General features: G+C 47.7%; 2 protein-coding genes across 2 annotated transcripts in view; one reads left to right on the top strand and one right to left on the bottom strand.

Moving 5' to 3' along the window:
- TMLHE (trimethyllysine hydroxylase, epsilon) overlaps positions 1-2,050 on the bottom strand; it is a 99,023-nt gene extending 96,973 nt beyond the window's left edge. Inside the window, exon 1 of the mRNA XM_074964286.1 lies at positions 2,034-2,050. The gene's annotated coding sequence lies outside the window, so the exon portion shown is untranslated. The remainder of the gene's footprint in view (positions 1-2,033) is intronic.
- SPRY3 (sprouty RTK signaling antagonist 3) lies at positions 2,015-13,340 on the top strand. The gene is made up of 2 exons (XM_074964290.1): positions 2,015-2,380; positions 9,486-13,340. Exon 2 carries the CDS (start codon positions 9,563-9,565, stop codon positions 10,433-10,435), a length of 873 nt encoding a protein of 290 aa, XP_074820391.1. The 5' UTR covers positions 2,015-2,380; positions 9,486-9,562; the 3' UTR covers positions 10,436-13,340.
- Positions 13,341-23,749: the final 10,409 nt, after the last annotated feature.

Genomic DNA, 23,749 nt, shown 5'->3' with positions numbered 1-23,749 from the left:
GTGCACTGCTCCTGCCATCTGCAGCCCCTGCTGTGGTGGATATGCTGTGCAATGACTCCTCAGCTGGCACACCGACTCTGGAGTGCAGCACAGCGAGGTGCCAGCTGCCAGAGTGTACAGCTGCCCCCACAGGCACGTGGAGAAGAGCTGACCTGACCCAACCTGAGCCCAAGAGGGTCCCACTGTTTATCCAACTGAACATTGTAGTAGGATCCCATCAGGTTGGAGGGAGGTCACAAGGCTCTAGAACCCAGCTCTTCTGAGTGTGCAGCCACTGCCTTAACCTCAAGGCCATCCTTCCCAGATCAACCTATGCTGGCATCCAAGCACTTGATTCTCTTCCCACTTCCATGGCTCTGAATCAGGATCCATTCCACTGAAGTCACTGCTGCCAGTGAGCTGGAGATCGGGCCCTGAACTGTAGATCGCTGAGGGTGCAAAGAGTGTTCACATGTGGAGGAACAAAACCAGAGGCCAGTGTTTGAAAACCTGGCCCTAAGTGGTCAGGTCTAGAGTCTGGCAAGGGTTGACACCTCTGAGCTGTTCAGAGGCATGAGCAATGGATGAATTTTTAAGAAAGATTAATTCAAACTGGAAGAGGTGCAGAGAAGGGCTACAGGATGATCGGGGGAATGGAGAACCTACTTTATGAGAGGAGACTCTAAGAGCTTGGCTTATTTAGCCTAACCAAATGAAGGCTGAGGGGAGATGTCATTACTTTCTATAAATACACCAGAGGGATAAACACCTGGGTGGGAGAGAATTTATCTAAGTTAAGCGCCAATGTGGACACAAGAACAAATGGCTATAAATTAGCCATCAACAAGTTTAGACTTGAAATTAGATGACGGTTTCTAACCATCGGAGGAGTGAAGTTCTGGAACAGAATCCCAAGGGGAGCAGTGGGGGCAAAAAACCTAACTGGCTTCAAGACGGAACTTTGTAAGTTTATGGAGGGGATGGTGTGATGGGACTGCCTACAATGGCATGTGGCCCAACAGCCACTGCTAGTAGTAAAAATCCCCAATGGTTGGAGACAGTAACAGATGGGGAGGGCTCTGAGTTACTGCAGACAATTCTTTCCCAGGTGTCTGGCTGGTGGGTCTTGCCCACATGCTCAGGGTCTAACTGATCACCATATTTGAGGTCAGGAAGGAATTTTTTCTTAGGTTAGATTGGCCGAGATCCTGGGGTTTTTTTTGCCTTCCTCTGCAGCCTGGGGCCCAGGTCACCAGCAGGTTTAAAGTAGTGTAAACAGTGGAGTCTTTGTAATGTGAAGTCTTTAAACCATAATATGAGGACGGCAGTAAGGGAGCCAGAGGTTCTGGGTCGATTTCAGGAGTGGCTAGGTGAGGTTCTATGGCCTGAGATGTGCAGGAGGTCAGACTAGATGATCAGGATGGTCCCTTCTGAGCTCAGAGTCTATGAGTTCTAGGTGATCAGACTCCCCATTTCTAGCAGGCTGGGAAGATGGAGAAAGAGAAGAGCTGAAGGGGGAAAATGGAGAAAAGACGGTGGTCAGACCATCAGGGTAGCCAGCAGAGCTCAGCCACTCAGGGGTTAAGTAGGGGGTTGGGGGGTGAGCCGGGGCCAGAACCACTGCCAGGGGCAGTTTTGGGGAAGGGGGTGTGGGGGAGAGGCAGCTCTCTCCAGACGGAAATATTGAAATGGAGCCTCCTTAATACGGTTAGGTTTTTTCCTCTCTCTCTTTTTTAATTCTGTTTCAGTCATTATCCAGGGAGCGGATACACTGAGCCCTATGGGGAGTTCTAATGGGCCGATTCAATTTCAGCTGGATGACGCCACTTAGCCAAGGCATTAAGAGCTCCAGCTCCGGGAAGGCGAACGACAGAGGGAGCGAACGGGGGTTCGGAGCGACCGAGCTTGTACCAAGGAGCAGCAAACCCCTCCCCTCTCACCCATTCACAAGACGAGCGCGGCGGAGAGCTGCATTCACAAATCGCCAGCCAGCAACCCCAGCCCCCCCCCCCTGCCCAGAGCCACCCCCCATACACACACACACCAGCACCTACCTGACTAGCCCCCGCAGCACCTCGCCTTGCCCAGCTCACGCTGGCTCCCCGCACCGCCCAGCAGGCTGCAGAGGGAGGACGGGCCGGGTTTGGGCAGGGAACCTGGGCGTCCAGGCTGCTCGCTGCAGAGCGGGATCTCGCTAGCCCTTAGCCGCGCATACATAGACCCCGAGCTCGGGTCAGCCCAGGGAGAGGCGGCAGGAGCGGGTCTTGCCCTGGCTCTAAGGAGGACCGAGCAGGAGTTTTCATTCAGACTTTCTCCAGCGAGAGGCGGCCCAGGAGCCTGCGGGGCTCTGGCCCCAGCTAGGAAGGTGCCGTTAGCAGCATGGACCTGCACTGGCCTCAAGGTAAGCGCGCCTTGCCCATTGCCACACGGGATGCCCGCGGAGACTCCCGGCTGTCTCCCTGATCGGAGCAGGCTGTTGTGCACCGAGCTGGGGAGCACAGAACCCCAAAGCTCGCGAGCGATCTCGGGGCGCTCCCTTTCCGGCTCCTCGCCGCCCTGCGGGGATGCGCCGCTGGCTCAGGGGCGCGCACGGGAGAGCTGAGCCGCGCAAAGCCTGCGGAGCCAGCGGGTGCCAGGGCGCGGCGTGGCACCGCTAGCGCCGCCCTGCAGGGGCTGTGGCGACTCGCGGGCTGCGAGCTCCCGGCTCGCCTCGCACACCCAGCGCAGCAGCTCCCCGGCACTACGGCTTGAGGCGTGTTAGCCTGGCCGCTGTGTCCGAGACCCCGGGAGCAGGTAACCCAGTGCCCAACAGGTCCTGGAACCTCGCCCGGTTCCCAAGCAAGCCCCGCTCTGGGAGTGAGGCTGGGCGGAGGCGCTGGCTGGAGAAGGTGCACTCCCACCAGGGTCCCCGCTTTGGGGTGGGTGCGGGAGCTGAACCGCATAGCACCGACCACGGGGAAGGCCCGCGGTCCCTCCTCAGGAACACAGGGAGGGAGCCTTTGCAGGAGGCATGGGATGGTGAAGGAGAGAAAGGAGCCCGGCACCGCCTGGCTCACAATCCGGGGTAGAGGCGATCTCCCCGCCCGCCCGGCCCTGTGAAACTCGTTCTTGGCTGCTCGACATGTTTCCTGCGGCTGAAAGCTCCTGTGAATCATTTGCCTTTACAATCTCGCCCTATGGCCCATTATCGCACAGACTTTACAGGGTTTGGGGTAGCCCGGGGCCATAAAACTGCCCTGCTTCCGGGGTTTGTCAGGCAGCAATCATCAGCCTGGGAGATAGCGGCGTCGGGGTTGGGGGAGGGAAACCTGAGGCAAAGGGTCTCCTGGCTGGAAGTGTCTCATTAGAGTACCTGCGCGACAGAATAGCAGCTGGCCCCTGCCTGTTAGCCAGGTGGTTGGTCTGGGTTCTCCACTAAGGGGCTAATGATATGAAATACACACAATACTGTAGGCAGGAGGGAAAGCAGACTCAGAACAGAGGCATGAATGGCTGTGCGCACTCAGGTTTTTAATGGGGTTATTATGGGTGTATGTGGAAATAGGACTAGACTTGCTTAAGTCAACAGTGAAACTTCCAGGCTGCCATGGGAACTGCACTGGGCACCAGGTTTGGGGAAAGTGGGTATGTCAAGGCCTGGAGGAGATACCAGGATCCTTTGGTACAGAAAAAATCGGCTGTAAGGCGAATGTGACAGCAGCAGGCAGGCTTCAGTGGGCTGTAGGCCTCCTGGACAAGAAGGTGGGAGTGGGAGTGCTGTCCTTCAAAATCATGGCAGTGCCCCCATTCTGCCTCCCCTTTTCCTCTGCCAGGGAAAGGCTGAATTAGAAAGCAGGCAATGGGTATCACCTCAGCTGGAGTTGCAGGGTGTGTGTACCAGAGGAGACCCAGGTGTTCTGGAGTCCAAAAGGGGGTTGGAAAAGAAAAAGTGTGATTTTTTTTTTCATGCTCTCAAAAGCTTAGACACTCTGGTGAATGATTCTATACAAACTCCAGAGAGAGAGAGAGAGAGAGAGATGTATGAGGCTAGATAGATAGATAGATCTATCTATCTAGCCTCATACATCTATCTTACTATCTATCTATCTATCTATCTATCGTATATTGGGATGGACAGACAGAGCTAGATATACATGCACACACACACATAAAAGAATGGGTATGGGGATAGACAGACAAAAGAATATGTACAGGGATAGACAGACATACAGAGAGATAAAGGGGTGTGTATGGGGATAGATAGACACACAGACAAAGATAGCTATCTAGAGCTCATAAATAAGTGCATGGATTTTGCTCACATTTTCCAGTGTAATTCACCTTTGGGTTGAGACCCAGACTATAAAAGTTCAGCTGACAATGACCCCTCCCCACAGCTATGAGGAAATTGTTATGGCAGTGGGTTTGCAACTTCAACCATGGGCCAAATCCCCAGCTGGGCTGAACTCCTGCAGCTGCCTCTGAACCTGCTGGGAGTCACATGTCCCCAGCCCTTTGCAGGACATGGCCCAGTAACACTATCACGGATAGTCTTATAGGACCAGACTGGTGCTGGAATTAGGAGGCCTGATGTGGTTTCCATCATATATAGGGTTCAATGGCTCTCAGCACCCCCACTATACAAATTGTTCCAGTACCCTTGGATCCAGAGGAAAGCAAGCCCCAGTGGCATCTAAATACACAGTATTGGGGCCACCTCCTCAACTGGTGTGAATCAGTGCAGCTCCAATGAATTCAGCTGAGCTCTGCCGATTCACCCTAGCAGAGGATCTGGCCTGTGAATCTCTCAACACACTGATCTGTGGTGGCATGGGTATGGGTATGGCTAGGTAGATACATCAATAGACAGAAATGCTCCTGTGTGAATCTTGAACCCACCCCACCCCTGGTCAGTTTCCTAGCTCCTGTTGCTGCTGCTACTCCCTGCTGAATGGGCTGTTCTCTTGATCTGAAACAGGCTGTAGTAGTTTTTTCTCTCAGCAGCTGCCAGTTCCCTGCCTATTCATCCCTGACTTTTTTCCTTTACCTTCGCCTGCAGTATCTATTTCGGTCCATCCTGCTGGCTGGATTGGATTCATCACATCCGGAATGGCAAACAATTTATTGTCATTCAATCCGTTTTTATCCTGTTGGACATCGGGAGCCTTGCTGGGTCCTAGTGCCCATCCTGTCCAGAATCGTATCTTCTGAGCCCAGCCTCCACCAAGCCTTGAATCACATCCTCTTGGCCCTGGTACCCACCAGGTTTGGCATTATAGCTACTGAATGCTAGATTCTAACAGGTCCAGAGTCAACTCCAGAGTCCCAGTGACCAAGCAGGTCTTGAAGTATACTGTAGTCAGTGGGTCCTAGCCCATATTGGGTCAGAAATCTTCTCTGCTGAGGCTCCTGCCCAGCGATCTGGAATCCTCTCCGATGTGTCTGAGTATCCTGAAACCTATCTGCCAGATCCCCATGCCCAGCAGGTCCTGAAACCTGCTGGATCCTCTATCTCGCCGGTTCCTGAATCCTATAATCTGAGTACAACTTCCTGTCCACAAGATTCTAGTGCCCATCGGGTCCCAGTGTCCAAGCCTTACAGGTCCCATTGCCTTTCGAGTCCTTTATCTTAGTCCTGCTGGTCCCAGTGCTCTCCAGTTTCCATGCCCTTTTCTTTGGGTTATAGTAACTTTCAAGTTCTGTGTTCTAGCACCCAGTCATACTTCCCTCAAAACTGCTGGGTTCTACTGTCCTCTCAGCCCTCATATCCTACCTGTTGGGTCTTGGTTCCAAACCCTGTGCTTTCTGGGTCCTGTTTCTCTCCAGCTAGCTCATGCTACCTGCATGGGATCTAGTGTCCTATGGGACCCAGATCCTACCCTCTGGTGCCTCTCTAGATCCTGAGTGTGATCCACTGGGCCAGGCCCTATACTGAGGCACAGCCATGGAGTTAGCATCAGTACTGCTCACATGCTCTGGACAAAGTCATAGAATCATAGAAGGTCATAGAAGATTAGGGTTGGAAAAGACCTCAGGAGGTCATCTAGCTCAACCCTCTGTTCAAAGCAGGACCAACCTCAGCGAAATCATTCCAGCCAGGGCTTTGTCAAGCTGGGCTTTAAAAACCTCTAAGGAAGGAGATTCCACCACCTCCCTAGGTAACCTATTCCAGTGCTTCACCACCCTCCTAGTGAAATGGTTTTTCCTAATATCCAACTTAGACTTCCCACACTGTGACTTGAGACCACTGCTCCTTGTTCTGTCATCTGCCACCACTGAGAACAACCTAGCTCCATCCTCTTTGGAATCCCCCTTCAGGTAGTTGAAGGCTGCTATCAAATCCCGCCTCACTCTTCTCTTCTGCAGACTAAATAAGCCCAGTTCCCTCAGCCTCTCCACATAAGTCATGTGCCCCAGCCCCCCAATCATTTTTGTTGCCCTCTGCTGGACTCTCCAATTTGTCCACATCCTTTCTGTAGTGGGGGCCCCAAAACTGGATGCAATACTCCAGGTGTGGCCTCACCAGTGCCGAATAGAGGGGAATAATCACTACCCTCGATCTGCTGGCAGTGCTCCTACTAATGCAGCCCAATATGCCATTAGCTTTCTCTGCAACAAGGGCACACTGATGACTCATATGCAGCTTCTCATTCACTGTAATCCCCGGGTCCTTTTCTGCAGAACTATCGCTTAGCCAGTTGGTCCCCAGCCTGTAGCAGTACCTGGGATTCTTCCTTCCTAAGTTCAGTCCCCTCTCATTCAGCCTTTCCTCCAGGCTCCTGTGCTCTCCAAATTCATTCTCCAAGTTCACTCTGTGTGGTCCTACATACTGTATTACCAGTTCAACTAGTTATTCATAATCCGAGGTCTCAAGGACTCTAGCTGTCCAGCCTACACATTAGCGGTGCAGCATGGAAGTCCTATGAGCCCATGTGCCTTCCCTACCCCGCTTTCTCTAGACATCCAGGACTACCTTGGGTTCCTTAGGGCCAGCTGTTTTTGCCCACCCACTGGGTTGGGAGTCACACAGAAACTCCCTTGAATTAGCCATCACAATGGCTCAGCATCCTTGTACCTCACTAGCTCAGACTGCCATTTACACCTAATGACTCTGTACCCTTCCGAACCCATTCAGTCAATAATGTACACTTCTGGGGAGAAGCTCATTCAGACTGTCCATTACAGAGTGGACATTGTGAGCACATCTCATTAGTCTGGTACATTTCATGGCCATCTGTATTCATCCTGGCATTTGCTGGATCTTATTGCCCTTCCCTGCACTTCACCCCTTCCTCTTAAATTAATTTCTTCTGGTCTTATTCCTGGCTGTCCATCTGACTAGGGACCACCTGTCTGAGAAAACCTCACATTTACTGTCAGTGCTACCTGGTCTGGATCATTAGCCAGAACAGCCCCCACTGGTGGGATGGTGGCTAGAGAGAAGGCATTATAAAAATACTGAAACCACTTGTCCAACTCTTATTAAGAAATGCTGAAAATCCACTGTTATGCAAAGGCAGTTCTGGCGCAGCTTTGAAGTCTCTTTAAGCAGTTGATCCTAACCCCTTCCTCCCATAAAGCAGACTGGAGATCTTAACAGCACAATACAATACAATGGAATCAGATTGGTTGCCTTTTCTTTCCTTATGGAGACTAGGGACAGGACAGATCTCACTTTAACAATCAAAGTAAGTTGCCTTTGCTCTTGTCTGTTCTTTCAAGGTCAGCCTAGCTAATGAAAGTCAATCTTCTCTCCACTTTGTGTATTGCATGGGTAGTATTTTACCCATAGTTCCTGGCCTACAGGCAAGTCTTCTTCTCTGCCATCATCAGACTGGTTTGCTGAATATGTCTAAAGCTAGTGAAGAGGGTCAGTATTTAAATAGCTTCCTTCTGCAGAACTGTGAGCTGTGAAAACATCCATGCAGCATATGGTTGCCTGTAGAACTTGCAAGATGAGGACAGATTGTCCTAAGAAAGCCAGAAAATACTGCATAGCAACCTAGCTGTCAGTCGAAAATACATACTGTTGATAGGTACCACCAATAGGTACAGTAAAAGATCATGACTTAAAATGATTTGCAACCCAGGCTGGGGTTGTTTTCAGTGCACAACATGAAACAATTAACTTTCCCTCCTTAGGTGTTGTTGGGACACTTCCTGTACCCCAATTTGCACACAGAAGCACTATAAGAACTATCTAGCTCCATGAGGCTATAACTAGAATCCATAGGCACACAAATCCTGATCACATTTTTCTTCCTCCTCCCCCAAGGACTGCCCATATTCTATGGTCACAGGTGTCTTGCTCAGGTTATTGTCAGGTGACCAGATAGCAAGGGTGAAAAGTTGGGACAGGGAGTGGGGGGTAATAGGCACCTATATAAGACAAAGCCCCAAATATCAGGACTGTCCCTATAAAATCGGGACATCTGGTCACCTTAGGTTATTGTTCCTCCTACAGGCCATACCCAGGTCCAGAAATGCTGTCATCATGAGAGAGCATTAATCCCTGAATCTGAGTCAGATGGCAAATACCTTCCATCCATGGATCTTCCCCTGAATATTGGTCTCACCTTGAGGCTCCCCTAAAAAGCATGGTTGGAGACCATTCCCATCCCTGTGACTACCTGGCACAAAGCCAGAATGAGTTTCCAGTGCTGCAGTGAGAATCAGGAAGTACTGCTTTCTGAAAACAAAATCCTGACAGCCTCTATGCAGGTAGCATATCCTCTGACAAACCCCAATTGCCTAGAGCAAATCTGGTTAGCACGAACATTTTGTCACTGTTGGAAAAAAAAAAATGCTTTTCTCTGAGTGCTCATGAAAGAAGTAAGCATGATCTTTACGTGTCATGGGATATGAATGGAAATGCTCTGGAGACCCCAACAAAAACCACTGGGAAACTAAGTTTGAATCAAAGACATCAGAGATTGAGATGTTGGCTCATCTTGTTCATCCCCGTCCAGTGCAGGGATTGATCCATAAAGTATATGTTCAGCATTTTGTGCAAGCGAGGGAAGGGTGGGGTGGGGTGGAAACACCAGGACAGATCATCATTCTCTTCCCAGTTCTGTCCCAGGTTCTCTATGTGGCTTTGGAGAAGTCACTTCACATCTCTGGGCTTCAGTTGCCACCTCTCTAAAACAAGGACAATACTTCCCTACATTGGAGGTGTGGGACTTAACTCCTCAGTATTTGCAAAGTGCTTTGAGATCTGAAGCTGGGAAGTGCTAGCAAAGATCAAAATATTACTCTTTGCTTGAGTGACTGGTGATAGAGCAATAGACCTCACCACTGAGAAATGTTTCTTAATAGCCGACTAAGTCTTCCTGTCCTCATACTCACTCCAGTCCTCCCAGTTATGCCCAGTGGAATAATTCCTCTCCCTCCCTGGTGTTTATGCTCCTGTGATAGTTTGTCCATGGCTTTCCCATCACCCTTTGCTTCCCGGTTTGTTTGAATGCTGCAGTTACGGTTGTAATTCAGGTGTCTTTTCTCTCTCCTGCTCTGTCCCACTTCCCTAGGATTTTCCGATGTGCCCTGATGCTGCAAGCCCTTGTTGCTCTCATCCAGAGTGGCTGAACTCAACAGTGACAAGACAATGGATCTGCCTGCTGAGGACTTCCAACAAGTCCTCTCCATTGACCAGATACGCTCCATCCGTGCCAGCAATGACTATGTGGAGAGACCTGCCGTCTCCTTCAAGCAAGCTCGGTCCAACCCATCCCTCTCACAGCAGGCCCACAAGCAAGAGTGGTCTCAGGACTGCCTGGTGTCTTCCACCTTCCAGGACCTGCACCGCAGCCACAGCCAACACCACCAAATGTCGGCTTTGCAGCAGCACCTGAGTCATTCCAGCACTGCCAGCTCTGTGTCTCACAGCACCACTGCCTCGGACCAGCGGCTGCTGAGCGGGGTCACGCCCTCACATTCTGGGCACTCCCTCATCCGGACACAGCCCAGAGCGGGTGACATGAAGCCCGAGGAACCGCTGAAAGGTGTGGTGGAGAAGGCCACTCTGCACTCTGGACACCTCTTCATCTGTGAGGAGTGTGGGCGTTGTAAGTGCGCCTGCTGCACAGCCACCCGCAGCTTGCCCTCCTGCTGGATCTGCAACCAGCGCTGCCTCTGCTCTCCAGAGAGTCTCCTCGACTATGGGACTTGCCTGTGCTGCGTCAAGGGTCTCTTCTACCACTGCTCCACTGACGATGAGGACACCTGTGCCGATGACCCCTGCTCCTGCAGCTCGGGGTCCTGCTGCGCCCGCTGGGCTGCTATGAGCTTCCTCTCTCTCCTCATGCCCTGCCTCTGCTGCTACTTCCCTACGCTGGGGTGCCTCAAACTTTGCCAGCGGGGCTATGACAGTCTGAAACGTCCTGGCTGCCGCTGCCAGAACCACACCAACACAGTCTGCAGGAAGATCTCCTCCTCCAGTGGCACGCCTTTCCCTAAGACTCTGGATAAGCCGGTATGACATTCCTGGGGAGCAGAGTTGGCTGCTATTCTTCTCCTTCACCTCCCTCTGCTGCACAACCCCTTTGGGCACAAAGCAAACAGATGAACAATCCGCCAGCCACCAAGCCCCACAAAGAGAGTGTGAAGCATGTTCTTGAGACAAAGGAATCGTGCTTCTGTGCCCAAGCCCAATGTGACAGGTTTTGCACATTTTGGCAAAGGACCAGGACAGAGGGAATCAGAGGCTGACAGTGCACTTGTGATCAACAGGGGGCTTTCAACATGGGACCTGGCTCAGGACTCTGTGACCTCAAAATGCCTTAGGAGCTGTTTTTCTGTGGTGGGTTTCAAAAGGATGACATGTCCAAGCACTAGAAGCCTCTGGGGACCAGACCGCAGAACCCATTTTCTCTCTGCAGCTTTCCTAAGTGGCACCTCCCACAGGCTTTCCCTCAGTTTCCTACGCTGTTGTGCTATAGGCCAGTCTCTGCAAAGGGAGATGGGCCACTGCAATGTACCAACCAATGGCAACACCTTAGTCCCCTCCCCTTAGCAGAACAAGAGAGAAAGCTCTCAATAATTTCAAGGTAAAAAGGAAAATAAGTGAGCCCAAATATCCAGTTTTTAGGAGCTCACTGGTCAGTGGAAATAGGACATGGATAGATTAAGGATCACGCTGGCATGGAAAGGGTGTGAAAGGGTGATGTGGACAGAAAGGAGTCCCACTCTCACTTGGGTACATCAGTGGGTCTTCAGCAAGGGCAATTCACTGTAGTAATTGGTATTTCAAAGTAGATTTGGCTAAGAGCATGAAGCAGGTTAAATCCTAGGCTGAGGGTCAGGGGGACTGGATACCCTGAGGGAGTGGTAAAGGTCTGCATGCAGAGCCTTACAATTTGTAAAGTGTCACTGTGACTCTAGCTCAGGTTGGTGGTGACTGACAGGTAACACCACCTGTTTAGTGGTGAGTTGGTGGTTTCAGTCTGTCCATTGGTGGTAAACCTCTACCACAAGTGATACTCCTGTTGGCAGGCTCAGTGTAGAGGCCTAGACCTGGGTGGGCCATGGAGCCTGGCCTTCCTTCTTAACTCTGGATGTCAGAGAGAGGTATATGAGTAGGGCAGTATGTAGGAGGCTTGCCCTTCTGCCCTGCCCGGTAGATCAACAGAGTCCTTCAGTCTCTGGGGCTGTCAATCTGGTACCTTTCACCAGCACTGAATTCACTTTAATAAAAGAAAAGGAAAGCTGAACCTTAAAAACAATTAAGAACCCTGACTTCTCTCCTTGTGCTGATGCTGTAAAAATGATCATGTCCTTGCTTGGGCCTGAAAATGGTGCTTAGCTGAGGATCCAGCTTTGGGCTGGTGGGGAAAGGGAGATCTGTGTGTTAGAAAGCAGAACAGGATGGGTAATGCATGAAGCCAGCCTTCCCTCCTCAGCATCCTCACTCATCTCCACATATTATAGAGAAAGCTACACAAAAGCAGATTGGCTGCATAGGTATGCATCCTATAGGCAAACCTGACATTGACACAGGTGTTCTGAGACAGGAGACACCTTCTGCAAACTAGAGATGGGTCTGAACCAAATCCACAGGTCTGGAAATCTTCAGACTATGGGGAGGTTTGGGTATGGGTGATGGTTCATGGTCAACACCTATAATAAGCCAAACCAAATCCCTGTATCTGAATGTTCCTGGTCCTTGAGGAAGTTCAGATCCAGATTGTAATCCGAAATTTCCAGCTCACTCATCTCTGCTGTAAAAACATGGTGCCAAACTCTGTTACAACCTCAACAACTTCAGAAACTTGGCCTGTGGAATGAAAGCCAGGTTGACCCTTCAGTGCTATATCCAGCCATCACATCCATCCTCAGAGGCATGTGTGTGTGTGTCTGAAGAGAAAAAGGCATAATAACCTTCCTGTTCCATTGGAGTAAAGGTTCGGGAGGGCTACAGGATATGCAAGAGCTGGAGAAATACATGCAACAAATCCCTCAACTGTCCCAAATCTTCCTCCAAGGCACTCCAACGTTTAGGGCACAGACGTCGCACACACCTATCCACCGATGACTCCTCTTCCTTTGGAATTACTTTGATATATTTTTGTATATATAAGTATAATGTTACGATGGCTAGGACTATTATAATAATATTCATGATATTGCTGTGACTGGTGCCATATGCAAGGTTTGGCTTCCTGGTACATTTACAAACTCCAAAGGAATATCTCAACTCAGTTGTGCTAATCCTAGATCTTGGTTTATAGGTAATCTGGGGAATTTTACAGGCTCTCCTAACAGGGCTCTGTACTGAGTGGCTGGTGAATGGGAAGGGTAGGTATAGAAGACAGGAGAAGTCAAGAGTTCTATTCCTAGATGGAAGTTTGCTCCCTGCTGCGTTGTACCATTGGTGGGGGTCCTCCATTTCAGCCAAGTCCAGAACCATGTTGTGGGAGTTTGCTTGTCCCATTGGAAGCTGGGAAGCATATTTATATAAGCTGTGGCATTCATATGATATACACACACACACACACACACACACTGTAACTCACTTATAGTGAAATTCAACTTACAGTGAAGTAGGAGAGCCATGAATTGTTTTAATGCTTCAGAATGTGCAATTCCAAGGATAGCAATGCTATACAGAGTGATCTGTGAAAAACACCAGGTCTTCCCTGTGAGAGTTCCACTAGCCGTGTGTGGCTGTGTGTGTGTGTGTAGATGATCAGTCCACATCTCTGTTCCATAAATTATATAATGTATTGCAAACATATATTTATATATATGACAATAATTAGTGTGATTTATAATTCCAATTTCTGCTGTCAGATAAAGAGTAATGTACACAGAGACATGTATATTGGAGGGACTTTGATAACAAGACACACCATATTTCTTTCTTCACTAGCACCATTCACTTTTTACCAGAGTTAGTCAAACATTTTCTGTCATAAGAATTTTTTTAATGGAAAATGACTTCTTCCACAAAATTAAATTTTTTATGTAAAATGCCCCTTTTCATGGAAAAATGTTTTTATATTATTTTAATAAGAACCCAAAATATTTAGAAAAGGTTTATTTGATGAAAAATCAGTGTAACTTTTCATGGGGAAAAAACAAACATACCCCCACCCCCCACCTTCCTGATCAGCTTTGCTTTTCATGTTTTCCTTTAAAGGGGTGGGCATGTCCATTCAGTCAATGCCTTTCTTCTTTCACAGTCCATCTTTTCCTCTCACTTGTTCATGGAATGACTTGATAATGGCTTCTTGAACGTTTCCATGGAGAGGAATCATGATGTCATGAAAACACAATGGTGAACTCCTCAGAGTGCTGGAGAAGTTGCCTGGTGAGGGGAAGGGCCTGATCTTCCAGTCCCTGTGAAGGCAACATGCCTATGGAGTACGAGTCTATGGGCATTATGCTTCTGTTATGCGACCACAGATACCTCCAATAATTGTCAGAAGATTACTGGCAGGTCATGGTGATTTCTGTTTACATGTTCTTTCTTCTGTGCCAGTGTGAAAGTTCCCACTCTGAGAGCACATTGTGCCATATCATGGGTGTTATGGATCAGGAAATCTGGCCTATTTTATAATATTTTAGAAATATTTTGCAATTTGTCAATTTTTTAGCAATACATTCTGTAAAATATGGAACACTTGAGTGGACACCAGAGATTGGACCGAGTCACAAAACATCAGATCCAAGGCTGTTCAGTACCAGGACTTTGGTTGGGCCATTCTTGGTGTCAGTTGTGAAATTCAGAACCATGTTCAGAATCTGAGTTGTACCCCCTTCAAAGTTCAGATTTATTTGGATCCCGGGGCTTAGTTGGGACTCATCTCTATTGAAAACTATCAATTTCCTCTTCCAGGCGAGGGGCAGCAGGAGAGTCTATTTATTAGACAAGGACAGAAAACACCAGGCCAGGATTTACCAAAATCTGTCTGAAGGTGAACAACATGGGCTAATTGGTTAATTAATAACAAGTAGTCCATCTTCAACCTGGGTCTCCCTGTGAGTTTCCCAAGATCTCCAGCTTGGTAGAGCTTTCTTCTTTTCTGTCAAAATGCAGTTTACCATCAGATATGGATCTAGTGCTGGCTGGGACTGCCACAAAGTGGGAGGGATCAGATCGGCTCCAAATGTGTGCAGCAGGTTGATCTAGTGTTTATGTTTGATTCACCCTGGTGTCTAAATGTAAGTTACAGTTGTCCTCTGACAGAGAGTAAGAGCTTTGACTGGGATTCCCCAGATCTCTCTGTGCACCTGGGATTTTACTGTGGCTTATTCCCAGAGTCTGATTGTTAGACAGCTCCATACAGGGAAAGCTATGCTCAGTGCATGTGGTGTTCTGCATCTGATCTCATTCAGAAAATAAAAGCTGGATGAGGTAGGTTTTCCAGCTGAAATTGGAATAGGCAAAGTGCATTACAGTGTACTTAGATGTGGGAAAAGGGACTTATGTCAAAGGACCCTGCTGGGCTCCAAGCTGCTGAAAGGGGGAGATGCAGGGTCTGAGCTGCCTCCTTGTCTGGTCCCACTTTTGGAGCAGAGGAAGGAAAGGAATCAGGCTGTGGGCTCTTGCCTCCCCAGCTGATTCTACTGCTAGAAAGGGAGACAGAGCTGGCCTGTGTGTTGCAGAACTTGCATGAGACAAAAGGGCCCCGTAAGAGCCAGGCCTTTAATAGCCACTTGCTTTGCTTGTGCCCCTCTTTATATGAGCTCCAAACACTACTTGGAAGTTTGCACCTTGCAGCTCTCCTCTCTTTTGCACAGGAAGGTGAGGTGCTGCCCACCTCCTAGACTCCTGCACTGGCCAGAAGGGGGCACTGCAGGGTGATGTGAAGTGCCCCCTGCTGCAACAGCACTCTGAGGCCCTGTGGGGCAGGCTAACAGACAAAGAACCACATCCTTGTCCCCACCACGCTCAGCACCTGAAAACACCTTTAGTCTCATTCCAGAAGCATGGCCCTTTTGAGCAGAGTATCTCCAAGGGGTTTCTAGCTGATGGCTAGTCTCAGATTCACTCACTCCCCACGCTTTGCCCTAAGCCTACTGGCTTGGCCTCTTTCTATCCCCACTTGTGGCCAAAAGGCACCAAAGCACAAAAGAGCAATTTCAGAACAATTGCATTACTGCAATAAAACCATACTGGAGTTTGCATGGCGAGACTGGCCCGAGGATAAGCAAATGGCACATTTATAATGTTCCCCAATCCCCAGCACACACTTTGTTATTGATCTCTCTAGCTGCCTCTTGCAACTGTTGCATTTCCAGTCTGAGTGAGCCTGCAGAAGTCCGGGGAGCTGTGGAGGATCTGTGCATATCCACTGTTCTGACTTCTACCGCTCCACACCTGGGAAAAGGGAGAATGGACATGCTTCAGGTGGTCAAGCAAATCTAGTTCAGGATCTTCTTCTGCATGAAGTATCCACAGTCCATTTCTGCTGGGTGCTTACATGCAGTTGAAATACAGTACCCAGCATCCATTCCAGGTGGGCAAAGCAATACTATTTAGCATCCACCGCCTTATTCCAATCTGCTTAGGGGTCCTTCTTAGTGTGAGACACTAGTGCAGAGCTCATTAGCAAATGCTTTCTGTCACTGATAGCCTGTGATCAAACCCACCCTGCATTTCTGGGCCCACCTGAAATGGATTCTTTGTTCCACCCCTTACAAGCTACTTCAGAAGATGCCCAAAGGCCACATGTATAGAAAGATGATGATAGGGAAAGGGGCCAAAGATCTTTCATTATAGTGTGGAGTGCGGTCAGGAAAGACTTTGGATAGATGGGAGCCAAGTTGAACTAAGTCTCTTTCAATCAGTCCCTTGCAGGAAACCTTACATTCAATGGTCTGCATTGTGAATCAGTTTTGCATGCAGGTCATTGGTGGGGACAATTACAATACTAGCAAGATTATAAGAAAAGCTCCTTAAATCTGATGATCTCACAGCTCATCAGTTTTGCATGTGAATCAAGTTTTGCATGTGATGCAACTGGGTTTGGAGAAAGAGGGCCAGGCCCTGCTGCCACTGAAGTCAGCAGTGAGACATGCACCAACTTCAATGGGAGTGGGATAGAGCCTGTCAACAGCAAACTCAGGGATTTGTGGTGAATGCAGCTTATGTTGCCCGCCTAGCATCAGGGCATAGTTCCTATGCACACTGAACACCTAGGCTGTGCCAACCCCAACATCAATAGTGATGAGAATTGTTATTTGTGGATGCGGCCCATTCAGTTCCCCCACACTGCTACTCCAGTCTCCCTTCTCGTCTCTCCCCAACACCCAGCCTTTGTTCAAAGGCTCCTTCACACACTCTGCTGCCTCCTTATACCCCAGCTATCTGTAGCATAAACTCCTTAGAAGACTCATTCCCTCTTGACTTCAAAGGAAAGCCCAGTACCAAGGACTGAAGCATCTAACTCTCTGTTTATTTGGTACAAAAGGCATCCTGTACAGTGTATAAAGACAGCCCATCCCCCAAAGGTCATGTTGAGATTCTTTTGCTGGTCTAGACAGTCTAATACCTGGCCATAATCCTGTTACTGTTTTTTGACAATACTCTTGTACCAGTTATGAAAAAATAAAGTATTTATTTGAAAAGTTTATTTTAAAGATAAAAAAATTACCTATTTATTTTAAAGCACCCTCTTCTGTTTGGTTTTCTTCTCTTGCAAGCTAATAACTGTTACTGAACCACTGCTGAAATAAAAGAAGTAATTCTACGGGTGGCTTTCCAGGCCACTGAAAGTAACCATTCAATAAAATATATATATTAATTTTGAAACCTCTCTTGTTCTTGTCTCAGGGGGAGGGGTGGAGAGAGGCAGGGCATGGGCACGACTCAGTCTGCTGCTGCCTCAGCAGAGGGCAAGCTGGCACGTTAGTGGTAGGTCTACATGGCACACTAAGCCCAGGTCTGTGGGACCCAGGCTTGTGGACTCGAGTTTCCAAGCCTACGCTTGAGTGTCCACAGTGCAATGGAAACCCAGGTTTTACACCTGTATGCAGACCCGAGCCTGAACTTCCGCTATGGTGGCTGTGCACTATCGTATGCTGCACTGACTATTGGAGTTCATGCTTTCATTATCAGGGAGCTGCGAGGTGGGTACTCCTCATGCTGGCACTGATAGGGCATCGGTGGTGGGGGGTTTTAAGCTGTTTTATAACCTCAAAGTGTATATAACAGTTTAAAAGAAACACTGACAATCACATGCCTAAAGGCTGCAAGTTATCTGAGTCCCTATGGGCTGCGTAAATGCTCGAGGCAGGTTTTTGTCTCTGCAACCTCATAGCACAGTGGATACCACAGTGACTAGATACCATGGTGATTGGATGCAGACATGCCAAACCCATGAAAAAAAAGCAAAACTATTGGGCTTGTTTTTGGCTTAATTGGCTTGTGAGTTGCTTGTTGGCTAGTTTTTGGCTTGTAGCTTGTTTGGCTTGTAGCTTGTTGCTTCTTTTTTTTGATGGGCTCCGGGCAAGGCGGGGGAGAGAGTCAGGGGTGCACAGTAGGCCCACCACAGTCCCAGACTGCATGCTGGGGGGATCTAGTCACATAGAATGTTGGGGTTCTTAGGGATTGGCTTGTTTTGGCTTCATTTTGAAATGGGATTAGCTTGATTTTTGGCTTATTGTGAAAGTCGTGGTGCTTATTTACGCTGTGAAAGTTGGCAACTGTGAGTGGATGACTAGACAGATAGAAAGATTAGATTAGAGATTCACAGTTCATAGAGTTTATGGCCAGAAGGGACCATTATATCATGTTGTCTGACCTCCTCTGTAACATTTCAGCCAGATACCCTTGTATTGCAACCCATAACTTGTGTTTGGCTAAAGCATATTCTGGAAAGGCATCCAGTCTTGATGCGAAGACATCAAGAGATGGACAATCCACCACTTCAATTGGTAGTTTATTCTAGTGGTTAATCACCCTTGTGTTAAAGCTCTGTGCCTAATCTGTAATTTAAATTTATCTGGCTTCATCTTCCAGCCATACATTCTTGTTCTGCTAGGTTAAAAAGTCATTTAGTCCCCAATATCTTTTCCTTGTGAATGTACTTATACACTGTAATGAAGTCACCTATCAATTTTATTTTTGATCTTTAAGTTTTTCACTGTAAGGCATTTTCTCTAGCCCTCAAATAATTTTTGTGGCTCTTTTCTGCACTTGCTCCAATTTTTCAACATCCTTTTAAAAACATGGACACCAGACCTGGATGCAAAGTTACAGCATCACCAATACTGTATAAAGAGGTAAAATCACCCCCCACTTACTCCTATTCATTAACCTGCTTATACATCCAAGAATCACATTAATCATTTTTGCCACAGCATCCTACTGGGGTCTCATGTTGACTTGCTGTGACCCCTAGATCCTTTTCAGAGTCACTGCTTTCCAGGACACAGTCCTCTAGTCTCTATGTATGGCCTACCTTCCTCTAACTTTGCTATTGGCTGTATTAAAACACATTTTGTTCAAACAGGCCCAGTTTACCAAACAATCCAGATTGTGTTGTACGACTGCCCTGTCCTCATCATTATTTACCACTCTGCCAGTCTTTGTGTCATCTGCAAATTTTATGCACAGTGATTTTCTAGATAAATGTTACAGGATAGATAGCTAGGTAGATTGTATTAGATGAGCTAAATACTATCTATCTATCTCTATATCTATCTATCTAATCTCATCTCATCCAGAAATTTGAAGTCCTCTGAGTTAGCCACAAAGGCCAGAATTGTGTCCTCAACCTGCTTTGGTAGGGACGAGGACACCCTCTATGGGCAAGAAGGGAATTGTGTCTCGATGGCTCTTTCAGATCATAACTACCAGATGGTAACAATATATAGTGGTCATTCTGTGCACTAGACACTAGCTCACAAGTAATGGGAGGCCATCACAATTGATGTTGCTAGTCTTGAGAGTTCAAAAATCACATACCAGACTCCCCCAGAATCATGAGATTGTCTTAAAACTCATAACATTTTTAAAGACTAATTAATGTTGGATGCTTATTATTTGCTTTCTCCTTTTTGAGACTTTATGAGTCATATTTTCAAGCTTTTCTCTCCAACCACGAGGACCAGAAACTTACTATTTTTCAGATGAAAGCTGAGATTCTCATGTAATCACCTGGCTCCAGGAGCTGGGGCTTTAAGGAAAACACCAAATATCACAAGCCTCATGATAAAGGAAAGAAACTGGGCAACACTGAATTCATTTCACATGGTCCAGCCAACAGTGCATTCAGTGACTATCAAACTGGGCTCAATTCCGGTCAGCAGCCGGAGGCAGTGTGGGCTGGTAAACAGAGGAATGCCCTGGGTCCTATTCTCAGTTCAGCCACTGACAAGTCACTTTAATAGATTCAAAGAGTTTGAGGCCAGAAGGTACCAAAAGAAAATGTAACTGTACAGTGATTTTCACTCTCTCTAACATTGTCAAGTGCATTTGACCCTATGACCTTGAGCAACAGAAGCAGGTGTCTTATCCTCCACCACCAGTCCATCTAAAAATCTGAGCTGAGCCAGGATTTGAACCCAAGCACACTAAGCAAGTCTTATTCTCCTAAACTAAGACTCCACACTTAACATTTTGGTGGTGATGGTTCCCCACCCTTGGTTTTGTTTACTTAGGTTGTAATTTCTTCAGGACAGTCATTGTCAAATACCATATGTACATACAGCAACAAGCTATGGGCCGCTGATCTCAGCTGGGGTCTCTAGGGACTACTGTAATATGCATACAATAAGACTCCTTATCTAATTGTTCTGAACGGCTGCACATACAAGTTCCCTGCCTTTGTTTTGGGAAATCAGTCTGGGCCTTTCCTGTGCATGCGTGTACTCCAGTTCAGTTAACACTGTTGTGGCAGCATCTCTTTCCAGATGCGTCTGTCACTGCTGGGAATTAGGGAAGTGTCTAAGGATGACAAAGGGAAAGATAAAGTGTTTTCTGTGTGTGTTCAAAGTGCTGCTGTTGTTCCAGATTAAAGCCACAGCCCTAGGCTCACATGGGCTGCTTCAAGGCAATCTACTTCCTGCTATTCGCTTCCCTCCTGGGCTGGTGCTGTGATGAAGGACTTTGCATGTGGCAGCAAGATCTTTGGCTCTTGGTGTGCAAATTATCAGTTGAAAAAATGCCTCTAAAAAATTAAGGAATGTCACTGGGGGGTTCTATTTATGTCTCTCTCACTGAAACCAGAACAAATTTGCCCCTTTCAAAAGCTAAATGATTTTTCCAGCTACCAGTGCTGCAAACTCCACCAAGAATCTGAAAACACAGCCACACTCCTTTTTGCCTCTGATGTCATCACTGGCAGAGATAGATATCCCACCACCAGCATCTAGCTGGCAGCTCTGTTAATGGTATCCAAGGCAGACTCACAACCCATATCTCCCTCCTGTAGCTGTTTTAACTTGGCAATGCTGCCAACAGGAGTCAGAATTTGCTTTCATCAGTAGTAAATCAGCTCTGACTCAAAGACACACAGGGAGTGGATCAGTTGCATAAGAAGGTGCCAGATTGCTTATGTCAACATAAAGGTGATTTAACCATTAGGACACTGGCTAATCATGAGAGGTTTTAACTGGAGATAGGCTCCAACCCTAGATCTGAACCCCAGGTCTTTGGGGAAGCTCAGACCATCTATAATTAGAGCATGCTGTACCAGAGATGAGGAAGAGTCTGTGGCTGGAAGTCAGAGGCCTGAATTGTCTCTTCTAGGCACATCAGACGGCACCTGCTTCTCACTCTGGCCAGGAATAGCCTCATCTCCCCAGATGACTTGTCTTTCTGCCTCGTCTCTCCTTGTTGGCAGTTCTGCCCCCTGCTGCATGCTGGGGAGCAAGCTGCTGCAGCCAGAGTGTAGAATAGGCATGGAGCCTGGAATAACCTCAGGGCTGAGATGCTGTCTGGCAGGGAAGGTCAGGAGTTGCCTTTTGGCACTGGTGGAGAGGCGGGGGAGCACTTCATTGGCGTCAGTGGGGAGTGGAAAAGGAAGAGAAAGAAGGTGTGAGCTCCTTGCAGTGGGGAGAGAAATGGGAGCTGAATTTTTTCCATCCTGTCCTTCAGCTGAGAGCTCCAAGAAGAAATATACTTGTCCTCACCCTTCTGAGGGGCTGACCCTGCTGTCCTTGCTTTGAAGCCTTTGAGAACGTTGCCTGAACAAGGAAAATCTTGTGGCTGATTTGGGCCTCAGAGATCTAGGTTCTGCCACTGGCTCACCGTGGGGCCCTTAGCAAGTCCCTGTGCCTTGGTACCCTTCCCCTACAGAATGCAGTTAATATACTTAATTAGCCATGTGACTCTTTGTCCTCCTCTGACGTGTATATTGTGGTAGTGCCCAAAGGCTCCAACTGGGAGTGAGGTCGCTTTGCGCTGGGTACTGCACCTGGGGGCCAGACCATGTAGCAAGATTGATGAGGGTGACTACCCGCAAACTGAAGGAGCATCTCTTTTAGCTTGAGCAGTAGAAACTCATGCATTTAGCTCAGAGATCCAACAGCTGACCCAGCCAAGGCATCCTGACACTGACTCCGCACTGATACTATTACAGTAGGACTCTGAGGCTTCATCAGTGTTTGCAAAGAGCTGTGAGATCATCAGATTTAAGGAGCTTTTCTTATAATCTTGCTAGTATTGTAATTGTCCCCACCAATGACCTGCTGCACTGGCTGGAGCAAACTAAGTTTGGATAGGACCTGAAGCCTGAAGAAAGAGACAATGTGAAAGAAAAAGGTAATGGATTTGTCACGTTTGCACACAGGGAACAGACCACACCGCTCTGCAGAGGTGCCTTCTGTGCATCAGGCTCAGGGTGACCAAATGAATTGACACCAGGAAATTCTCACTGGAGATAACTATACAAACTAATTGAAAATAAATTAAGAAACATGACACCTTGCTTGCAGATCAGATATCTATAGCTTACCTTTCCCAGAATAACTGCCTCCTGCACGTCATATGCCAAGGTGAAACCAGAGATATATACATAAAATAGGCCACCACTCCTGCAGGGAATGGAAAGTCCCTTTATTCCTAACTCGAGACATCACAAGCGTTAATTGGAAATGGCCCCAACCCTGCCCTCTACCTGCATGACCAGCTCCCATTGACATCAGTGGAAATCATGCATATGGATCAAGGGTGTTGGATGGCCAAATATATTGTACTTTTGACCTTAAACAAGTACTCAGGTATTTCCAAGTAGCAAGGATAATTCTCTCTCTCTCTGTCTCTCTCTCTCGCTTGCAGATCCCTAGCTCTGCTAGCCTTGTGACTAATGACTAGACACCTCTCAAGAGGAGAGTTGTGTTGCTTTCACCCCAACAGGGTTTAGGTTAACATGAGTGATGAGTATGTTTCTTAACAAGTCTGCCCTCTAAGCTTGAAAGCCCCCCATTCACTTTTGTATGGTTGGCTGTTCCTGTGGTCTGTGTCTCATTTAAAGGGGAGATTTAAAGAGCTAGGTTTCTTTTATTTTTGTTCTTACAGTTTGCACATTCAAAGCTGATCCTTCAAACTGGATGCCACTCATAGGAAGTCCTGCCACCTGTGTGAGCTCTCAGATCATCACTTAGCCACATCACACCTAAATGACAGTCTGAATGCAAGAAATAGACATTCTCTAAGGGGGCCCATATATGCAAATTGGCCTATAATATGTGCTTATACAATCCAACATTTTCAATCACGGGAGCCTAAATCCATTAATATTATCATAGTGCCTAGAGGACCTAACCAAGATCAGGGTCCCATTGAGCTATTCACTGTACAAAGTAAGAGACAACACAGAGAATGTATGAACATAAACGGCTTGTCCAACATCATGTAACAAACTAGTGAAAAAGCAAGGAATTGAACTCGGCTCTTTTGGAGGCCAGCATAACCTTGTAGCTACCAGACTACCCCCAGCTTCTCTGAGTTTTAGTACTGATACATGGCCTGATTTCAAGCTGCTGTATAAACACAACAACCACTAATTTCAGGAGGAGCTGCAAGTGCTCAGATCTCTGAAAATCAGGATCCTTTTATTTTGAGGTCTAAATATGGATTTAGATGCATAACACTACACTAGATCCCCATAGCCATGGGGCTAAATACTTTGCATTGTTCTGGCTGAAGTGAATAACAGAGACTTGGTGGGATAACTCACGTGACTGGAGTACTGTCATGGATGGATATAAACTGTTCAGGAAGGACAGGGAGGGCAGAAAAGGTGGGGGAGTTGCACTGTATGTAAGGGAGCAGTATGACTGCTCAGAGCTCAAGTATGAAACTGCAGAAAAACCTGAGTGTCTCTGGATTAAGTTTAGAAGC

The sequence above is a fragment of the Natator depressus genome, chromosome 9 (assembly GCF_965152275.1).
Source record: "Natator depressus isolate rNatDep1 chromosome 9, rNatDep2.hap1, whole genome shotgun sequence".
NCBI classification, from domain to species: Eukaryota; Metazoa; Chordata; order Testudines; family Cheloniidae; genus Natator; species Natator depressus.
Note: the sequence above shows the minus strand (reverse complement) of the source record. Positions and strands in the feature narration are given on the sequence as shown.